A 21,391-nucleotide genomic window follows, 5' to 3' on the forward strand; every position below is an offset into this window, starting at 1 on the left:
CGGGCCAGCACCATACTGACTTCCAGCAGTACCAATGGAGGGTGCCAGGAACTTTTAAGTCATTTTCAGCTAGGTGTCCGGATACTTTTGATCACATAGTGTACCATTGCCTCTTTATTTAAGCAGGTCCTCATCTGGCCTCACAAGGGCTGAGTGGACCCTGTTCCAGACTTCCCTACCTCAGAAAAAAATATGGGGAGGTACCGGGAATCAAACTTGGATCCTTCCACATTGAAGGTAGCAAAGCTTACCATTCGGATCTACTTCATGCGTCATGGTTGCACATAGTCTTTCCAGACGGAGCTTTGCCAGATGTTGTGCAATAGCAGTAACAAAGAAACTGCTTACATTTTCAATATTTAAAAACAGAAAATAAAGCTATTTGAAACTATCTCTGATGAAACAGTTCATCTAGACATTTTCGATATTTATATAAAGAACATAAAGCTATTTCAAACTATCTCTCAGAAAAAAGTTCATCTAGATCCAATTCACTGTGAAGTAGCATTTAGGGTCTATTGGGAAATTTCATGGTTTCACATTTTGAGGCAGGCTTTGTATCTGTATTTGCATATATCACAAATACAAATTTTTCAGGTCCCTAGCCATTACAAGCTATGAACAACTCACAAATTCTAATTCTGCATATAATGTGAATATCATTTCAAGGTGGAGAGTGATACTACTACAGTTAATAATCTGCCTGTCTTTAAGAAAATATGTTTTCAAACAGAAATACATGACTGGGACTCCTAAACACTAAATGAGATCTCCTCTTAACATTTCATTTTGATATTATTTCAGTACAGGCTGCACCAATACATATGTAGTTACAGTCATCTAGTTACTCTGTTCTTACAAAAACTCACCTGCATTTTCACATACATACAGCACACTAAAAGCAGCTGATAACACATCAGAACATAAAATACCTGGTGGACAGTGGTCCCAGTTCCGCAGTATAGTCACAAGTTGCCAGACTGCTGATTTCATTTCATACATCAGGCACTAAAAGTGAATGTGTTTCATCACTAAATGAAAACATTTTATTTTAAACACTGTATATGCTTTATTTGTTTTAATTAATCTGAGTTGTAAAAATTAATTTTTTAATTCCCTCCACATATATTTTCATTTTCAACATTTTGCTTAATACAATAGGACCAAGTCCTGCTGACAAAATCTTGAGACATTATTTCTTCCCAGATCCACCCCAACCCCAAAGGCCTTTCACAAAACCTGTCAAACCAGCAGAAGGTGCTCTCCTTCCTGGGCCAGCTTCAATCTTGTCATCCAGTGATGGGAACTCGGCAGAATATAGCGCCAAGTCAAAAAACAGAGGCTTACATGGTATGGGGTGCATTTCAGGTGGCAGCTTATACACATTTGGATTACGTGATGTAAGAGATGGTTCTTCACGATATTCTCCCAGGCGTTCATAAAGCGGCTGAAATAAGGAGAATAATAATTACTAAATCTGGTCTTACCCAGTATAAAATAACATTAAATTACGAAAATGGCTCATAAAATTATTCTTGAAAGCACAAATAAAGAGCTGCTGACAGTCTATTACCACTTCCATTTTCCCTCCTTATTTAAAGGGCTTTTACGTAGTAAAGGGTCATCTTACCTACATTAAAAGTGGCTCTTAAATGCAATCTTATCTCTGTACGGTACACTGAAAACTGGCTGCCCATCAACATTCATCCTAATGCTTTTAGATCTTATTGGCTGCTGTCAGTTACCTCAAAATAGGTTTTGTATTTTTAAAAATTCTTTCACTTAGCATGAAAACTGTGTTGAATTTTCCCCCCCCAAATGTGAAGTAATTTTTAAAATAATGTACATAGCTACATATCACTGCTGGCGAAGAACAGTGGCATGCAGAGTAATGAAGGGTGAGAAGATGACACCATGATTCAATAACCAGTATAAAAAGAGGCAAAAAATATTGTGTTGTCAATAGAGAAGACATAGCAACAGAATGGGTCGGCCGGGACAGCTCTGTGACTTCGATCATGGACTAGTCATTGGATGTCACCTGAGAAAAAAATCTATCAGGGTCATTTCCATCATTCTAAAGGTGCCCAAACTGACCATTGGGAATGTGAATGTGGAGTGGAAAAGCTAAGGAACAACAACAGTTAAACCAAGACCAGGCAGACCTGACATATTAGCAGACAGGGACCATAAACCGCAGGTGATGTTCGTAAAAAATCACATGACATCCGCAAAAGCAACCACTCTTGAGATCGAAAAGTGCAACCAGCAGTCCAGCTAACACAATGACTGTGCGAACAGAGTTAAAAAGAGTGACAGTCAAGCACCTCCTCATAAGCTACACATTTCCTTAATCAATGCTAAATGATGCCTGAAGTGGCAAAGAGTGACATTGAGTGATTTGATGTGATGATTCACATCTGTGGCAATCTGATGGATGGGCTTGGGTTTCAGGAATACCTGAAGAATTATGTGTAGTGCTGACAGTGAAGAACAGAGGAGGTGGTGGTGTTATGGTAAGGGGGCATTTTCCACGGTTATGGTGAGGCCCTCTTACTGTGCTTAAGGAAACACTAAATGAGGAAGGATATGAACACATTTTACAGCACTGTGTACTCCAAACAGTAAAAGAATAGTTTGTAGATGATGACTGGTAGTATCAGAATGACGATGCACCCTGTCATAAACCAGTATCTGTGAGGCAATGGTTTGTAGACTATAACATTCCCGAAATGGACTGGCCTTCTAAGAGTCCTGACCTGAACCCAACGAAATGCCTCTGGGATGAGTCAGAACATGTATTACATTCTAGACCCCAGCATCCTACATCACTACCTTCTCGGGTTTTGGATTTTGAGAAAGAATGGGTTACTATTCCTCCACAGACATTCAAAACACCTCACTGAAAGTGACCCCAGCAAAGTTTAAACTGTCATGAAGGGGAAGGGCGGACACACCTATATTAATGTTAACTAACAAGTGTGCAAATCCTTTTGATCAGATAGTGTATGTAACAACACAACGATGATGTGTCAAGAAGCAACTGAATCAATAATCAGTTACAATGAATGCCAAACACTGCCAATGTTCAATGAACTAGAATACAACTGAAAAGTGTGCTTGGCCAAAGAGATTCAGTTTATTAATACAAACACGAGCTCATTTTGAATAAAAGTGACCCAGAGACATTTTTATGGAGACACCTATGTCATTCACAACGCAGTAAATTAATTTTAGTTGTGTGGGGATTTATACCAAAGTCACTGAATTACGAGATAGCATAAAAGTAGTTAGTGCAGTGAGCAAAATGTTTTTGATAGAATGATTAAAGAGTAATGTGGATCTCCAATTCAGAATGATACCAATCATTTTTCACTTATAAAAATATGTTTCCACTACTTTAAACACACAAAAATTTCAGTAGCAATGCAATGAAGTGATTGCAAGCAGATTCATTATTTAGTTTAACAATCATACATGGGCATATTGGTGTGAACTATATGAATGCGTGGTGTCTGTTCTTTCCAACATGTCTGAAAGAATGACACCATGCAGACTCGCAGCTGTGAAACATTATATGTAAATTGAAGGGGGAACACTGCTGTCAGCTGCAGCAGGACATTAAGTGGAATCAGCAGCGACAAGTAAAAATGCGTACCAGACTGGGATTTGAACCCAGGATCTCCTGCTTACTAGGCAGGTGTGGTAACCACTGTACCACCCGGGACACAGCATTATCGCAACTGCGTGGACTATCTCGGCATGCCTCACGGCCAATCCACACTCCCATGGAGTGCCAGCTATCCACATTCACTACTTAGAGATTCCCACAGGAGGTCAGACATATTTGTGCATTCCCTCCTGTGGAAATCTCAAAGTAGTGAACAAGAGTATAATGGACAGGGACTGAGGATAGGTGCTGCTCAGTGGGCGTGTGGATTGGCCGTGAGGCATGCCGAGATAGTCCGTTCAGTTGTGGTAACGCTGTGTCCCGGATGGTGCAGTGGATACCACACCTGCCTTGTGAGCAGGTTCGAATCCCGGTCTGGTACGCATTTTCGCTTATTGCTGCTGATTCTGCTTAATGTCCTGCTACAGCTGACAGCAGTCATCCCCTTTCTATTAGGTACTGGCGTGAGCCTGAGTAGTGTATTGCAGCAGCACTGACGGCGGTTGAGTGCGGAATGTTGTCACTGTAATAATTCAACAAGGCCAGTGCAATATTTCAAGGCACGTTAGCTAGCCGAAACAGCGAACTTGGTGGTACTGCACTGACTAGTGCAGCAAGGGGCAAGACAAATTTCAACACTGACAGTGGCAGTAGTGTATTAAATACATAACTGGTAGTGGTGCATATTCATAACGATTCCACTGCTGCTGACTATAAGTACTGGTCATTTTTGTAATAGAATTATTCTGAGTCTCACAGCCCAAACAGGATGACAGAGCTGTGCCGGCTAAGATAATCACATGCACCTGTCAGCAGAGGTCACTGGTTTGAGGGCATAACAATGCAACAGCACTGCACACTAAGTCTCTCCGTGGGCTTAGTGCCATGGCACAGCTAGCCACACGAGGTCATCTCCAGCAGCACAGCCTACTCCTGCCCTGGGGGCAGTGGGTCACTTCCCATGCACACCAGCCACCATCTGCCACTGCCAGACAGATGGCTCAATGCGGTGGACATCCTCCTCCATGATGCCACCAGGAGTCATAGTGGCCTACAGCAGTGTCACGTTCACACACAGCTGGTGCGGGTTCCATGCAGATGGTTTACGTAATGGGACTACCAGTGTGGTGTAGAACTGTGTCAGCAACGCAGGGTGTGCAGGTAGCAAGAATTCAGCAGCCAGCTCGCCACTAACTCACTGTACCCTGCAGCACAGATGCACAATAAAAGAACCTGCCACAGTCTTTCTCTGGAGCCACCTGGGCTCCCACCTCGCCTCCAACTGCTTCTCATACAATCCTGGCTTGTAGCCGTTCCACCCTGCACCAGGGGCCATTACAGTTGGGTGTCAGAATTTGGGCACTGCCTTTGTGCAGTATGGCATCTGGACAACAACCTACAGTGTCAACATGCTGCGCTGAGCGATGAACTATTTGTTTACATTTTGGAGTAGTAATAGACATGGAAGCGAGGCATGACTTTCATTTTAACTTTAAGGTTACCTTGTTTAGGCTGCAGGAGCCAACTGCTAATCTGTGTTTAAAGGTAATGGCAGAGAGCAGGATTTGGTGCTTGCAAGGTGTATACAGTGTAACTTACTTGGGCGTACTACACGATGCACAGAGTCTGTGCCCTTAAGCTGTTACACATGTCACTGATATGGTTATATTGCAAGGCAGTGTAGTAAGTCTAGATGGTTCATGATATGACATAAAGACTACTTTTTAGTGATCTTCTGGAATCCTAATTAATTTTATTTTGTTGTTGATTTATCATGTATACTGGGGAGTACGAGTATCACAATGGCAGTCAGAGACTAAAGGTTTGCTAAAAAAGGTGGCACAGCTAACAGCAGATAATACGCAGCTACATGGACAGTTGGCAGTTGAAGACAAAACAGTTAGCAGTGCTTCAGCTACCACAGCATGAGATGGATCCAGCTGCTGCAGGGTTGACTGTTCCCTTTTCTGGAATATCATCTGTGGATGTATGATTTTTCTTAGAGGGTCTTAACGTCGGTAGAGATGAGTGGTTGGATGGACTGTCAATTGTTCAGGCAGCAAACCTTTGATTAGTGGGAGAAGCAAAAAATGTATGTGGGGTGTAGGGCTTTTGTAAAGGTATAGGCAGAATAGTAAAAGGTATTTTTGGGAACAGTTAAAGACGCATGGGGAAACTGCAGAAAAATTTTGTGGATAGGATAAGGAAATGTAATAAACACATGTATGAGTTAGGACAGAGTGATGCAGCAAACGCAGTTTTATTGCAAGAAGCTGAACAAAGGGCACTCGATGCTTTTCTGAGATGACTGCCATCAGACATGTCACGGAGGGTGCACACAGGTGCACCAAAGGATCTGTATTCTGGTATTAGTTTAGCAATGGAGTGCAAAGAAACTCATATGTCAGCAAGGGTACGAGGTGGATGTGGGGTATTTTCTGCAAGTGGTGAGTGTTACAGTTGTGGGCAGAAAGGGCACTTGCATAGGCAGTGTTGCCAGCCACAGTGAAGTAGAGGAAATGCAACATATCAGCAGCAGAACTTTGGTAATGGACACAGGATTGGACGAAGAGGTATTATGCAGCCGTTAAATGCAAGAGAGAACCAAAAGTACATTTAAAGATGTTCCTATTAAGATTAAATGCAACAAATACATATGTAGAGGTGGAGTGGGCAGTAAGCGGTGTTGCTGGAAGTAAAGAACATTATTGCACACACTGGTGCCCATGTCAGTTGCCAGTAGAGACTTAGTAGGTCAAAGGCAATGGAAACCGACACACTAAAGTTTACTTGGATCAGGGATAATGATATGAGATCATTGACGTCGGTGGATGTAGATCTTTGTATACGGACGGTTTGATTTTAGCAGTGTGTAGAGGCAGTAGCGCATTTGAATGAGGGTTAAGCCTAATTTTGGGGTTAGACTCTCTGTATCAATGTTGCGGTCAAACTGACCTTCAACAACGTCCAGTAGAACTTAAGTCAAATGACATTCCAGCTAGACGAAACTGTTGGCAGTGTAGGACTGTTGTGAGGAGTGTCTAGCATACTGGATGAACCATTTGAACCACGTACAATTGTTCTTTGGCTTGATTCACACACAACATTATATTAGATGATGCAGTACTGGTCACGATGCTGTGCAAATCTGCTGTCGAAATGTGCTTATACATAATAATTTGAAAAGTACTGACAGCAAATCTACAGGCCTCAGTCTGATACACCAATGTTAAATTTTGCAAACAAAACACAAAGCATGTGTTTGAATAATATGAGAAGGATAAGCGGTCACTCATCAAATGGGGTGAGTAACAATCTATACTTTTCATGTGCTCGCTATTACTCCATCCCAGTTTTCTGTTGTTTGCTTTTGTGTAAAAGCATCTGCTTTGGTTTTTGTATGAATTTTGTGGTAATATTCAGAAAGGTCCTTGTGGAATTATTACAACAGAAAAAGAAAATAAGTTACATAAATACTGTACCTTTTTAGAACGTGTAGCTGGCTTGATATGCACAGTTGATCCCTCATCATCTTGTGCCTCGCCTTCAAGAACACTGTGGGCATGAGCAGAGAACTCCTGTCCACCCACGTCATGTAGAAGAGCCTGTAAGTCATCTGCGAGATCACCTCCTATGGCATTACTACTAGCAAGAGCCTCACCAGCATATTGTCGAGAACGTTGGTAAAGTGCCATCGCTTCATGCCAACGACGCAAGCTCACTAGGCTCTGGGCTATATAGAAGCACCTAAACCAAATATATGATGGAATTTATAGTCATCAAAAAATTAATAAATCTTTAAAGTTGACACGTTTCACAAAAATTAATAGAGAAGTGGATATAGGTTCTTTTTACAGCAAGTAAACATGGGACTGGGTCTTTTATGGAGTATGGTGTATTTACAAGCTTATAAATTTTCTGCATTCTGTATTTGCAGTTTCAGTAACAACTTCATTCTGAAATGTAGGAAAGAATAGTAATTCCATTTGCTATAGTAACACTCCTAACATGAATATTTTTTTCTTTTCTCATCTTTTTTCCATACACAGTTACAATGTTGGCAGCTTTTCCATTGCGTGTTGCTGTTCACAACAGTTTGCGTGATGAGTCATGAGAAGACAACATGACAAACCATGAGTCATACATAGGTAGCCAATGAGTTCTCCTTTGTAATATTCTATGGTTTGCAAATAAAGTTATCTGATATTTTGTTCTATTATGTTAGATTTTAACTATACCATCAGAATATTTGGCAAAATTGTACATTAGACATACAAGTAGGTTATAGTAATGACAAATTCATCTATGAGTATTATTCCTTGAGAATTCCAAGAAATAGTGGCCTTCACACACCAGCTGGCAAAATGAGCTTTTCCTTCTTTGGTGCACGTTTACCAGCTTTTGTCCATTGTTCTGACTGCCATTTTGACTCTGGTGTGTAATGACAGATCCAGGTTTCACCAACAGTCAGAAATCGGCACAAAAAGTCTTGCAGACTGCAACTGAACATCATGAGACATTGTATTGAAATGTGCCAAATGTGCTTTTCATTTTTTTGAGCAATCGCAGTACCCACCTCACACACGGCTTCTTCACAGCCAATTCTTCATACAGGATATTTATGCACTCACTCCACTGAGAGCCCTACAGTCTCAGCAATCTCACAAATTTTTATTCGGCAATCTTGCTTACCCATATCATGGATTTTGTGAATGGTTTCTTCTATGATGACCTCAATTGGACAACATGAGTGCACTTCATCTTTGGTGCTTTTCTGACCATGTTTAAATTCATTAATCCAAAAGTAAATGATCTTCAATGATGGTGCAAAGTTTACGTGAACTTCAACCAATTCTTTTTCAATTTGGCAGCAGTTCAACTCTTCAAATGAAAATGTTTCATTAAAGCATGAGTGACTGTTTTCTTCATGTACCGTCACAGTCAACACATTGACCAATGTGGATGACTGTCAACAATGGATTGTGTACACTGTACATCACTGAAATTCTTTATACAATCCTTGGAAGAGTAAAGCTTACCAACCATGAAGCCACCATAAAAATGTTCCATTCTTTCATGGAAATTTACCACATGTATCAAACGACCCTCATATATCTCAATTAATCCAATATGGCAATATATGCTTGTGTTGAGGCTTGTTGGCTTCACCAATGAACAAGCGAATTACCACATTCTAACCTAACCTTGGGCTATATCTACTTTTTTCCCCCTCACCAAAGAAATCTGAAAATCAATGAGCAACCTTAAAGTACATAACAACCAGATCACTGAAAGTTATGCTGCTGCTCTCCATATCGAAGGCAACCGTAATCAGTTCGTATATTCTGCCAAAATAAGTCATTAGAATCAGCAATTCTCACTGCCTACTGTGTACTATCACCCAATTGGTTAAAACCAAAATCAACATATTGACATCAGCACACAACACAAGAGCTGCCGACATCATTAAGTGCACTTTAGCCACACAACACATATACCATGTACATATGAAGTCTTTAAATTCTTTTCCAAGTAGTACATTCTGAAACCTTATTATTCAGGTATAGTTTACAGTTTGCTGATAACAAAAGGTATCAGGGCTGACACAAGTTTCCCCAAGTGAAACTCCCTGATATTTCCCCAATTTCCAGATAAGTTTTAGCATTTTTCCCTGACAAATTTTGACATCTCAAGGGTAAGTGAGGACATAAGTTGAAAAAAATAAAAATAAAATAAAATAAATAAATAAAAAAAAATAGTGACTTCTGTATTTCTAAACATTTGAGTGAAAACCTTAAGTACTAACATCAATATCTTTTGTAATGAACTTTTTTTAGATGGAGAAAACAAGCCAAATGATATGTATGTTTCATTAAGACTACTAATGTTATTTTATTTCAATAAAATAAAACACATTTGAAGACAAAAATACACATTTTGTTGGAGTCGCAAGACAGATTTAAAATACCTTCACTAATTTCAGAAATAACCCCAGAAAAAAGTAGGCCTCTCGAAAGAAGTGTATAAGAGTTGTGTAAACCAACACTATAGGTGACCACCAATAAAATGTTGGTTCTACTATGCTCATTATTGTTGGTTATTACCCATTGTGTTATGTCTATTATTTTACAGGTACTGTGTGATTTTTCTTTCAAGAAATATTTGAGTACGTAGTGTACAAACTGCCAGTGACTGTCACAATTTTCTTCTTCTTATCGTCCATACTTTCTAATATATAAACTACTTTTGAAGTGCCAAAATGTACTAGAATAAATAAAATGTCTATAAAACGCTGCACTGTACAATGTACTTGCAGTGAGACAGTCGAAATTTCTGAGATCCATCACCCGTGGCCTCTGCCCAGCTGAGGAGCACTGCAGTCCTGAGCCCGTCAGTAAACCCTGAAAATCTGCCCCATTACGCCACACACAAACAGATCTGCCCTACCTGCATGTTGGTGAGACTATATCCGACAGGCATGGCCTGCACATTATTGGAGAACAATGGGCTTCAGATCGACAGGCCTGACCTGTTAGAGATGCCCATAGAAATGGCCTGCAGTTTTGGCCCATTATGGAAGTCCACTCAAGTGGCCAGCTATTCACGTGTCACAGACACCATGTCGATGAAATGAGACCACAGTGATCAATCCATGCAACAGATAACTTGCACATATACTCTGAGAATCAATACTAATGAGGATAGGTAGCAACTCACCATAAAGATGATCGCTGAGCCGCAGACAGGCACATAGAAAAGACTAACACACTCTCACAACTAAATTTTTTGCGTAGCCTTTGTCAGAAAATGAGAGTGCACACACACATTCACACAATTGCTCAGACACTACTCGTGCACACGTGACCGCTTCTCCAGCCGCTGTGTCAACAGTGTCTGAGAATCAGATCCAAACAAACCATTCCTCATGCCTCCCTGTCCCTCTTTGCCAGCTGCCAGGCTAGTAGCAAGAAGTGGCAGCACTGACTGCAAGCTGAGGGGAGTGGTGGAAATGGGGGAAGAAGTAAGAATGAGGGAGTGGGGAAGAGGTGCTGTGCCCAGCCAGCAACAATGCATGACATCTACATCTACATCTACATCTACATCTATACTCCGCGAGCCACCTTACGGTGTGTGGCGGAGGGTACTTATTGTACCACTATCTGATCCCCCCTTCCCTGTTCCATTCACGAATTGTGCGTGGAAAGAACGACTGCTTGTAAGTCTCCGTATTTGCTCTAATTTCTCGGATCTTTTCGTTGTGATCATTACGCGAGATATATGTGGGCGGTAGTAATATGTTGCCCATCTCTTCCCGGAATGTGCTCTCTCGTAATTTCGATAATAAACCTCTCCGTATTGCGTAACGCCTTTCTTGAAGTGTCCGCCACTGGAGCTTGTTCAGCATCTCCGTAACGCTCTCGCGCTGACTAAATGTCCCCATGACGAATCGCGCTGCTTGACGAATCGCTGCATCTCCTCAGTAAACAAACCATTTTATCTTCTGAGACAAAAACGAGATTTTCCAGTGTCATTTTCAAATTTCCCTGATATTTCTCTGACACATTTGAAATTCCCTGATTTCAAGAACTTGTAGCAGTTCTGAGTAGAAATAGTTTGGGTAGAAACATTTTCTCTATGAAATATTTGAAATTTACAATTCATGGAGCCACGTGCACTAGAGAACTCTGTCCTCCTAGCAACTGTTCATTTTAGGAGTGCCACACTTTATTTGAAAGCCCTCATTTTCTTTTGTGTAATGTAATTAATGTATTTATTCAGTATTACTGTCATCATAAGAATTCTAGGATGTTTGACTCTTAAAATGTAATCATTTTGATAATCTCATGTCATGATACATAAGCCATAACTTTTCTGTTTCTAAAAATGTGTGCTTTTACTAAGTTACTGAAATATTTCCATTAGAAAACTTGAGTTTCCAGAAAATCCTCTGAGGCTTTGCTGAATCACAAGAATATAAGTGCACAGTCAAAATACCTTCTGTCCCTAAAGTGTATATGTATTTTCTATTTTTTTCTGCCTTTTATTTTATTACTGGTTATGTCATTAGCGTTTATTCTAAAAAAAAATGTATCAAAGTTCTTACAAGTGTCCTTAAATAGACACTGTGCACACTGTCACAGTTCACATTAACCAATCACTATGTAAAGATCATACATTCAGTTGCCAGAAAACTGTAGTCATTAGGTAATGTTTCGTAACAGCATTGTACAGGGTATAACAGAATGATATTTTAAAAATTTGGGACATTGTAGAGGATGAAATCTGGAATGTTTTCATGTAAGGATCCTAAGAAAAAAATGTGAAAAAGTTTTTACAGCACTCTGCACTTTCTATGCACTTGTTAGGCTAAATGAAACATCAGGATACTGTAGTCTGGGATACTTTTTTTTTTTTTTTTTTATAAAACTATAGAGTACATTCAAGTACTGTAAATCAAGTCAATGGCTTCACCACTTTAGAGAAACTGATCAATGTGACAACCACCAACTTCATTACACAATGTGCAATCGTGAACCATGTTTTGTCTGAGTCTCTGAAAGATTCCAAGCTTCCCTCTGATGGTATAAAATGCTGCAAAGATGCACTCAGTAATACACGTATTTTTCCTAATGGTACTGAGTACACAAGGGACATTACATACAGGAAAACATCGGAGGGTGAGGTTGAGAATGCAGAGGCCATGGGACTGGGCATCCCCTTACAGTTTTCTCAACTTGCAGTTGTCTGTCAAACAAGCCCCGGCCTGAAGATCAAAGTGCACTGGTGCCCCATTATTCTGCAACCACAAACCAGTATGCAGTTGCAAGGGAATGTCCGCAGGAAGTTCAAGAAAGGCATTGCCCAGAAAGTTAAAATACCATGCACCATTCAAAGGATCTTGTAAAATAAGTGATCCAATAAGCTGATCTCCACAAATCACAACCCGCATGTTGACTGAGAATCTCACCTGGTATCTTCTTGTACAGGTATGCGTATTTTCAACAGCCCAGTGATGGATGTAGAAACTATTTCACATTTCAGGCTACATAGATTCCTTACATCAAAATGTTCTGAATTTCATCTTCCACACACTCCCAAATTTTTAAAACATCGTTGTATTACACCCTGTATAGAGTCACTTACGTAGATTTCTAATTGAACATTTACTGAGTATGGATGATGTATTTTTTTACATTCTGTATACAATCACTAGTGTACAATCCTAGCTGAACATTTACTGAGTACGGGTGACGCATTATTGCCACTTGTTACAATTTGTTAGACTCCTTGAAGTCTATATGGTTTACTGATTAGTTGTGTTACAACTATGAAATTTACTGTACCATCTTTTAGACAGCGAACGAGGATGGGGTGAATAAATATCTACATCAGTGGCATTGTGTAAAGTTATTTAAAATTGCTTAAAGCTCCCAGCAATCAACAATTGGTCTTTGGATGAAGACAACTTACGAGGCAACATTTAGACAGCTCAGTAAACTTAGAATGCCTTTTGGTTGGGCTTTCCTGACCCGTGCTTGCAGAGTCTGTAGCTTGAAGTGGACTCTGGATATCAACATCCCCTGCCATGGTGTTACTGTCCTGCCTTGGCACCTGCACCTTTCTATCAAAGCAGAATATAAATTGACACGCAACTATAGCAAGCCATGACATACCTGCACCTTAGAAATATTGTGCAATTTAGACAACATTACTCTCACTGCTTCCAACCACAGGAATGAAATGCAGCTGATTCTTACAAGATAATCAATTCGAAAACACCTGTCTCTTCAAGCAAAACCATCAAGATACACCTTGGAAATGGATATTAATAAGTAACTTATAATGATGTAATTACTATCTTGCTAAGTTTCTGCTGTTTCAGAATTGCATGCAGGCATATTGTTGCTTAGTCAAACTGCTTACTTCCAAAATGAACACATTTTAATTGTTCTATGCCAGCCCCAGAACGCTAACACTCATAACATTTAACAGCATACATCTATTTAATGTACAAATTAGTATGGAAATTCTATATAGTTTTTTGAGTGTATAAGCTCCTTCATCAATCACTGATCTTGCCATGGTGGGCTCAATGATACAGATAGCCATACTGTAGGAGTAATCACATGAGAAGGGTGTTTTTGGTGAGGCCAAATAGGGGGCAACAGTCTAGTTGAGATGATATCTCACCGTAACAGAGAAACTTGCATCACCTGAATTAGACTGGGCGATTGACTGACATGGTCTTACAACATTAGCCAACAAGGCCTTGCTATGTTGGTACTGCAAATGGCTGAAAGTGACAGAAAACTACAGCCATTATTTTTATGGAGGACATTCAGCTCTACTGTATGGCTTAATAATGATCACATCCTCTTGTATAAAATATTTCAGAGGTAAAATAGTCACCCGTTCAGATCCCCAGATGTGGACTACTCAGAAGGATGTTGAAATCAAAATAACGAAATTTGCATTCTATGAACTGGAGTGTGGAGTGCTAGATCCCATAATTGGATAGATAGGTTAGAGAATTTAAAAAGAAACGTGGATAAGCTGAAGCTATATTTTGCAAAATTAGAATTAGTAAAACGGGGTGGTAGGAAAAACGAACAGGATTTCTCGGCAGAAGAGTACAGAGTTATCAACATAAAATCAAATATACAGAATGGAGGAGGAATAGGTCTACTAATGAATATGAAAACAGCTACTATAAACAGCACAATAAGACTACATCCACCACAGTAGTAAAAGTACATATGTCTACTAGTTCTGCAGAAGACTGACAGAAAGAATGTGTGATGAAAGAGGAAGAATGACAAGGAAAGCTACCTGACAATTCTGTACAGACTACGCTTTAATCATTGCTAACACTTGGTTTAAGAATCATGAAAGATGGCTGAATACAACAAAGAGCCCTGGATACATTGAACGGTTTCAGACAGATTGCAGATTACTTAATGGTGGAAAAGGGATTCTGAATCCAGATTTTAAACAGCAAAACTCTTCTATAGGCAGAGATTCTCATAATTTACTGACTGAACAGCAAATTAAAACTGAAGAAACTGCAGAAAATAAAGAGATGTAACTTGGATAAACTGAAAGAACCAGTGGTTGTTGAAAGTTTTGAAGGGAGCTATCTACATCTACATTTATACTCCGCAAGCTACCCAACGGTGTGTGGCGGAGGGCACTTTACGTGCCACTGTCATTACCTCCCTTTCCTGTTCCAGTCGCGTATGGTTCGCGGGAAGAACGACTGTCTGAAAGCCTCCGTGCGCGCTCTAATCTCTCTAATTTTACATTCGTGATCTCCTCGGGAGGTATAAGTAGGGGGAAGCAATATATTCGATACCTCATCCAGAAACGCACCCTCTCGAAACCTGGTGAGCAAGCTACACCGCGATGCAGAGCGCCTCTCTTGCAGAGTCTGCCACTTGAGTTTATTAAACATCTCCGTAACGCTATCACGGTTACCAAATAACCCTGTGACGAAACGCGCCGCTCTTCTTTGGATCTTCTCTATCTCCTCCGTCAGACCGATCTGGTACGGATCCCACACTGATGAGCAATACTCAAGTATAGGTCGAACGAGTGTTTTGTAAGCCACCTCCTTTGTTGATGGACTACATTTTCTAAGCACTCTCCCAATGAATCTCAACCTGGTACCCGCCTTACCAACAATTAATTTTATATGATCATTCCACTTCAAATCGTTCCGCACGCATACTCCCAGATATTTTACAGAAGTAATTGCTACCAGTGTTTGTTCTGCTATCATATAATCATACAATAAAGGATCCTTCTTTCTATGTATTCGCAATGCATTACATTTGTCTATGTTAAGGGTCAGTTGCCACTCCCTGCACCAAGTGCCTATCCGCTGCAGATCTTCCTGCATTTCGCTACAATTTTCTAATGCTGCAACTTCTCTGTATACTACAGCATCATCCGCGAAAAGCCGCATGGAACTTCCGACACTATCTACTAGGTCATTTATATATATTGTGAAAAGCAATGGTCCCATAACACTCCCCTGTGGCACGCCAGAGGTTACTTTAACGTCTGTAGACGTCTCTCCATTGATAACAACATGCTGTGTTCTGTTTGCTAAAAACTCTTCAATCCAGCCACACAGCTGGTCTGATATTCCGTAGGCTCTTACTTTGTTTATCAGGCGACAGTGCGGAACTGTATCGAACGCCTTCCAGAAGTCAAGAAAAATAGCATCTACCTGGGAGCCTGTATCTAATATTTTCTGGGTCTCATGAACAAATAAAGCGAGTTGGGTCTCACACGATCGCTGTTTCCGGAATCCATGTTGATTCCTACATAGTAGATTCTGGGTTTCCAAAAACGACATGATACTCGAGCAAAAAACATGTTCTAAAATTCTACAACAGATCGACGTCAGAGATATAGGTCTATAGTTTTGCGCATCTGCTCGACGACCCTTCTTGAAGACTGGGACTATCTGTGCTCTTTTCCAATCATTTGGAACCCTCCGTTCCTCTAGAGACTTGCGGTACACAGCTGTTAGAAGGGGGGCAAGTTCTTTCGCGTACTCTGTGTAGAATCGAATTGGTATCCTGTCAGGTCCAGTGGACTTTCCTCTATTGAGTGATTCCAGTTGCTTTTTTATTCCTTGGACACTTATTTCGATGTCAGCCATTTTTTCGTTTGTGCGAGGATTTAGAGAAGGAACTGCAGTGCGGTCTTCCTCTGTGAAACAGCTTTGGAAAAAGGTGTTTAGTATTTCAGCTTTACGCGTGTCATCCTCTGTTTCAATGCTTTAGGCAACAATTGACAGAAACTGGGGAAAGGAATACAACAGAAGACAAATGAGTAGCTTTACAAGATAAAATAGGGAGGACAGCACATCAAATGTGCAAAAATACAAGGCCCAGTTTAACTTCTCAGATAACACACCTGACAGTGAATTCAGTCGATGAAAGAAGAAAATATAAAAATGCCCAAATGAAGTGGCATCCTTTCCTTTTCAGGGCATTGTTATACCAAATGAGCTAACCAGGTACACCTAACTAACTATGTATTCATTTCATTCTGCAATGGAGTGTATACTGTTATGAAATTTCCTAATGGAGTGTATATTGTTATGAAATTTCCTGACTTTTTATAAGACTGTGTGAGGAAAGGTCTCTATTTTAAACACTTTTTTGCTAATATTTCAATTTTTATATCCTTTATGTTCTCCTTATCTAATTTAACTTTCTTGGTGATATGAGTTCTTCTGGCTCTTAATTAGGCTCTCTTTGGTTCCATAGTAAGTGCTCTGTGTTAAACAATGGTAGATGTATGCAATCTTCAGTTTTGGCACACAATGTGTGTGTAACATCAGAAAACAGAGGTTGTACCAAGTGATAGTGGAGAGCAGAGGGCAAAAGGGTTTAATTTAAACCAAAACTATCCTCTGGAAAATCCAGGATGGAATAAAGACAATATTATGAAAAAGATAAGAGTGCTATTCACCATATAGCAGAGATGTTCAGCCACATACAGGCACAACAAAAAGAAATAATCAGCCAGAGACAATGGTCATGTGTTTGTGAGTTGCATTTGCATGAATATGTGTGTGTGTGTGGGGGGGGGGGGTCTAATTCGGAAGAAGGCCTTTTGACTGAAAGCTAGTTGTTAACAGTCTTTTTGTTCGGCATATCTTTGATTCAACATCTCCTCAATATGGTGAGCAGGAATTTACCTTTTTCATATTGTCAAAAATATCCTCTCTTTGCTGGGGTGTGAGTGCTTGAAAATGCTTGACCTGGCAATTTACAGTCCGCTTTTTGTCTGATTTGATGAAAAAAAGGCCTTTCAATCTTTCTTAATTTTTCCAGTCATCACTGATCTATAAAGCTTATGACCAATTCTGCTTATACATACGAGGGTGATTCAAACGAAAACCTTAAATATTTTTTTAAATATTATTTATCGTGCAGAAGTGGTACAAAGCTGTACGACTTTTCAACATAATCTCCCCCATGCTCAATGCAAGTCCTCCTGCACTTACAAAGTGCATAAATTCTTTAGAATAAAATTCTTTTGGTAGTTCGCGCGACCACTCATGCACTGCGTGGCGTACTTCTTCATCAGAACGGAACTTATTTTCTCTAATTGCATCTTTGAGTGGTCCAAACATGGAAATCACTTGAGGCAAGGTTTGGTGAGTATGGTGGATGAGGAAGACACTCAAAATGCAGTCTGTGATTGTTGCAACTGTTGTACGGGCAGTGTGGGGCCTTGCATTGTCATGTTGCAAAAGGGCATCTGCTGACAACAATCCACGTCGGTTGGTGGAAGTGAACCCAGGTTTCGTCCCCAGTAATGATTCTTGCAAGGAAGCCATCACCTTCTCGTTCAAAGCACAGAAGAAATTTTTCACAAGCATCAACACATCGTTCTCTCATTTCAGGAGTCAGCTGCCATGGCACCCATCTTGCAGACACTTTGTGAAACTGGAGCACATCATGTACAATGTGGTGTGCTGACCCATGACTAATCTGTAAACATGCTGCAATATCATTCAGTGTCACTTTGCAGTTTTCCTTCACTATGGCTTCAACTGCTGCAATGTTCTGTGGAGTCACAACTCGTTGTGCCTGACCTGGACGAGGATCATCTTCCACTTAAGTCACACCATTTGCGAACTTCCTACTCCATTCGTAGACTTGCTGTTGTGACAAACATGCATCACTGTACTGAACCTTCATTCGTCAATAAATTTCAATAGGTTTCACACCTTCACTATGCAAAAACCGAATAACAGAAAGCTGTTCTTCCCTGGTGTAAGTCACAAGTAGGGCAGCCATCTTTATACTGATACTGCGACGGTATGTGTGCATCTGCACTATGCTGCCACCTAAAGGCCATTCTGCACGCTGTTTGTAGCACGCTTATCAACTTATAGGATAATGGTGTGAAATTTCGATTCATTATTACAAATTTAAGGTTTTTATTAGACTCACCCTCATAGCAGTGTGGTTGGGACATCATCTATGATGCAAATCCTTATGTGGAGTTGCAACAGAAAACAATGAATGAAACTGTATTGTCACTTAAGTATGACCACTGTGCAGTCTGAAGGAGAGCAGTTATGGCCAGTACTTCTTGTGACAAGGCACTCAGAAGAAGAAGAAGAAGAAGAAGAAGAAGAAGAAGAAGAAGTCACAGTCTGCCACGTATTGGTGGAGGTTGACATGCAAAATGATGTAGATTAAATAGCTCTCTTTGTTATAGTGTGACTGATTGAAAATGCCTACTGACAGTTTGCAATTCAATGAAAAGAAGACCTTTTCATCTTTCGTAATTTTTTCAGTCACTGAGTTATAAAGCTTATGACCAATTTGAACTAAAACACAGAGGTGAGGTCTCCTGGCATGTGCATGAATCTAAGATGTTACCAATACAGATGGCTCTCAAACTCTATATTCAAGATAATTAATTGATAACATAATGACTTTTGACACATATTTGTATTTACATACTGCAATAAACATGCTATTCTGTGACAACTGAAATCATCTGCTATTATGGTAGCATGATAAATGAATCTGCATGCAGCATTCTCTGAAATCTCCGTATTTAGCATTCTAATTTTGCTATTAATTCAAGCAGTCAAATAAGAACTTTGATAAAATCATCAGTTTGGTTTTTGGGAGATTATTTTGAATTATACATCAATATGGACCTCACTAGTCCACCATTACATTATTAACAGCAGCCTCACTTCTTTGGTTTCTGATCTCAATAAATGTGCCATGTGAGGAGAAAGATTTTACTCCTACTTACATTTTATTTCAGCTAGATTGTTGTCCCCATGCTTCAATTCATATAATATTTATATCAGCCTACTTTTATACTGGAACTGAAAAACCACTGTAAATCAAATTTACAGCCATTGGCAAATCACTAGGGATTAACTTACAGAATATTTTGAACATTTTCTGTACAATGAACTGGGGAAACCAAAATCCCATAAGAACGGTTTCCAGAGACAAAATGCAAACTTCTCTCATCAAGTAACAAATTTTTATTATCTCATGTAATAATGAAAATGTAGTGCCACATTATCATATGACAAGTGTTCAAATTATAAATTATTATTCTTACCTGAAGGCCTTGTAAGCTTTCGTTTTTGCTTCCACCTCTTGCTGATACTGAGGATCGTCTTCAAAGCCTGGCAACTGCTGCAATTCAGTGCAGTTCTGAAGAATGATTTCATAAAGTCTCGTTATATCCTGAGGGCGAGTTTTCTTTCCTTCACCTGATCCAGCCTGCAAAATAATTGAAAAATAAATGAACTGAATAATTCCTTGTGCACGTCTTGATTAGCAATTCATCATAATTGTTACAACTTTTGGCCCATTTGCGGTCATCTTTCATTTTAAAATAAACAGTAGAAAGTATTTACTTGTGTCTGCAAATTGTGGTGACCAACATATATAATTCCACTGCATTTCATTACTGAAATAAGAGCTCTTTTCTGTTTTTCCTTGGGAAAAAAAAGACTTCATCATTAGAGCCAATCAGTGCAAAGAATACATAAGACTTTGTGATGCACAAACATTTCGAATGCCTTCAGGAATTTCAGTGCATTCATGTTTAAGGTCTATGCTTCCATACTGTGCTGGACACATTTGTTTTACTGAAATTTTAACTTGTACACAACAATGCCTCCAGTTTATTTTTTTTAAAAGTTGTATCTTACTATTTCAATATGGTTGTTTAGAGACTAAATTCTATTGCTGTTGAACAGATATTGTCTAACAGATCTTTACAGTATTTAAAGAATGCAGACGATACGCTTTGCAGGTTTTCTATCGGCAGAGGACTCTTTCATGAGTGAGCAGATAATAAACTGTAGGGTTGAGAAGGTAAACTTGTTGAGCAGCTCTCTCACTCTAGATACTTAACAATGCCAGTGCTTCAACTGTGATTTCAGCCATCTGATCCCAGTACTAATTGTCAGTTATTCATATTTTGTTTTAGTTTTATTAAAAATTGACATACAGTATAACCCTGCTTTTACACTCCAGAATGAATGTTTTCTCATCGTTCACTACATTTTTTATCGTGCCCATCACATTTCCTATGTTCACAATGTTAATTTGCATCCAATTTTGCATTAACATATTTATAATTTTCCCATGATTTACGTTTTGTGAAAAAATGTTCTTGCAGAAAAAAACTGAAATAACTGAAGTACAATGACGCTAGCATCGTGTTGGCCACCAAACAGGTTTACAGATTTTACATAGTTACTTTTATTGACACCAGTGGGCTCTGCACAGCACATCTGAACCATAAAGGGGTAACAATTCGTGCAGTATCTCCTTGCACAGCCAAGCACTACTCGGCGTGTTGGCTGATGGGAGTAACAAGGTTCGTTCGAATACAGGTATCACAACCATTTAGAAACTGTCTGCTCAAGAGCAGCTTTGTGATTGTTGGATCGCTGTAACACTTTTGCTGAACCATATGTAGCAAAAAATCAAAACGAGAATTGGTACCTAGAATGTCAGAACTCTGCTACAAGCAGGAAAACTAGAAAACCTTAAAAGAGAGATGGAAAAGAATCATATGGACCTCGTAGGAGTTGCTGAGGTAAGATGGAATGGACATGGAGAGTTGCAGTCAGATGAATATGTATTCTACTACTCAGGAGGAGAAGTAAAAGGAATTAATGGAGTAGGAATGATTATGACA

At 39.6% G+C, this 21,391-nt stretch overlaps 1 protein-coding gene and 1 non-coding gene across 2 annotated transcripts in view; both read right to left on the bottom strand.

Moving 5' to 3' along the window:
• Nucleotides 1–1,101: 1,101 nt before the first annotated feature.
• Nucleotides 1,102–21,391, bottom strand: part of LOC126458399 (signal recognition particle subunit SRP68) — a 77,795-nt gene continuing 57,505 nt past the window's right edge. The window contains exons 9-11 of the mRNA XM_050095410.1: nt 19,796–19,959; nt 7,153–7,417; nt 1,102–1,447 (exon numbers count right to left, since the gene is read on the bottom strand). Coding sequence (XP_049951367.1) covers nt 1,193–1,447; nt 7,153–7,417; nt 19,796–19,959 — 684 coding nt within the window. The 3' untranslated portion in view covers nt 1,102–1,192. The remainder of the gene's footprint in view (nt 1,448–7,152; nt 7,418–19,795; nt 19,960–21,391) is intronic.
• On the bottom strand, nt 3,655–3,727 carry Trnat-agu (transfer RNA threonine (anticodon AGU)). The gene has a single exon. It is a non-coding gene; the product is annotated as a tRNA-Thr (tRNA).

Source organism: Schistocerca serialis, chromosome 2 (assembly GCF_023864345.2).
Source record: "Schistocerca serialis cubense isolate TAMUIC-IGC-003099 chromosome 2, iqSchSeri2.2, whole genome shotgun sequence".
Lineage (NCBI taxonomy): Eukaryota > Metazoa > Arthropoda > Insecta > Orthoptera > Acrididae > Schistocerca > Schistocerca serialis.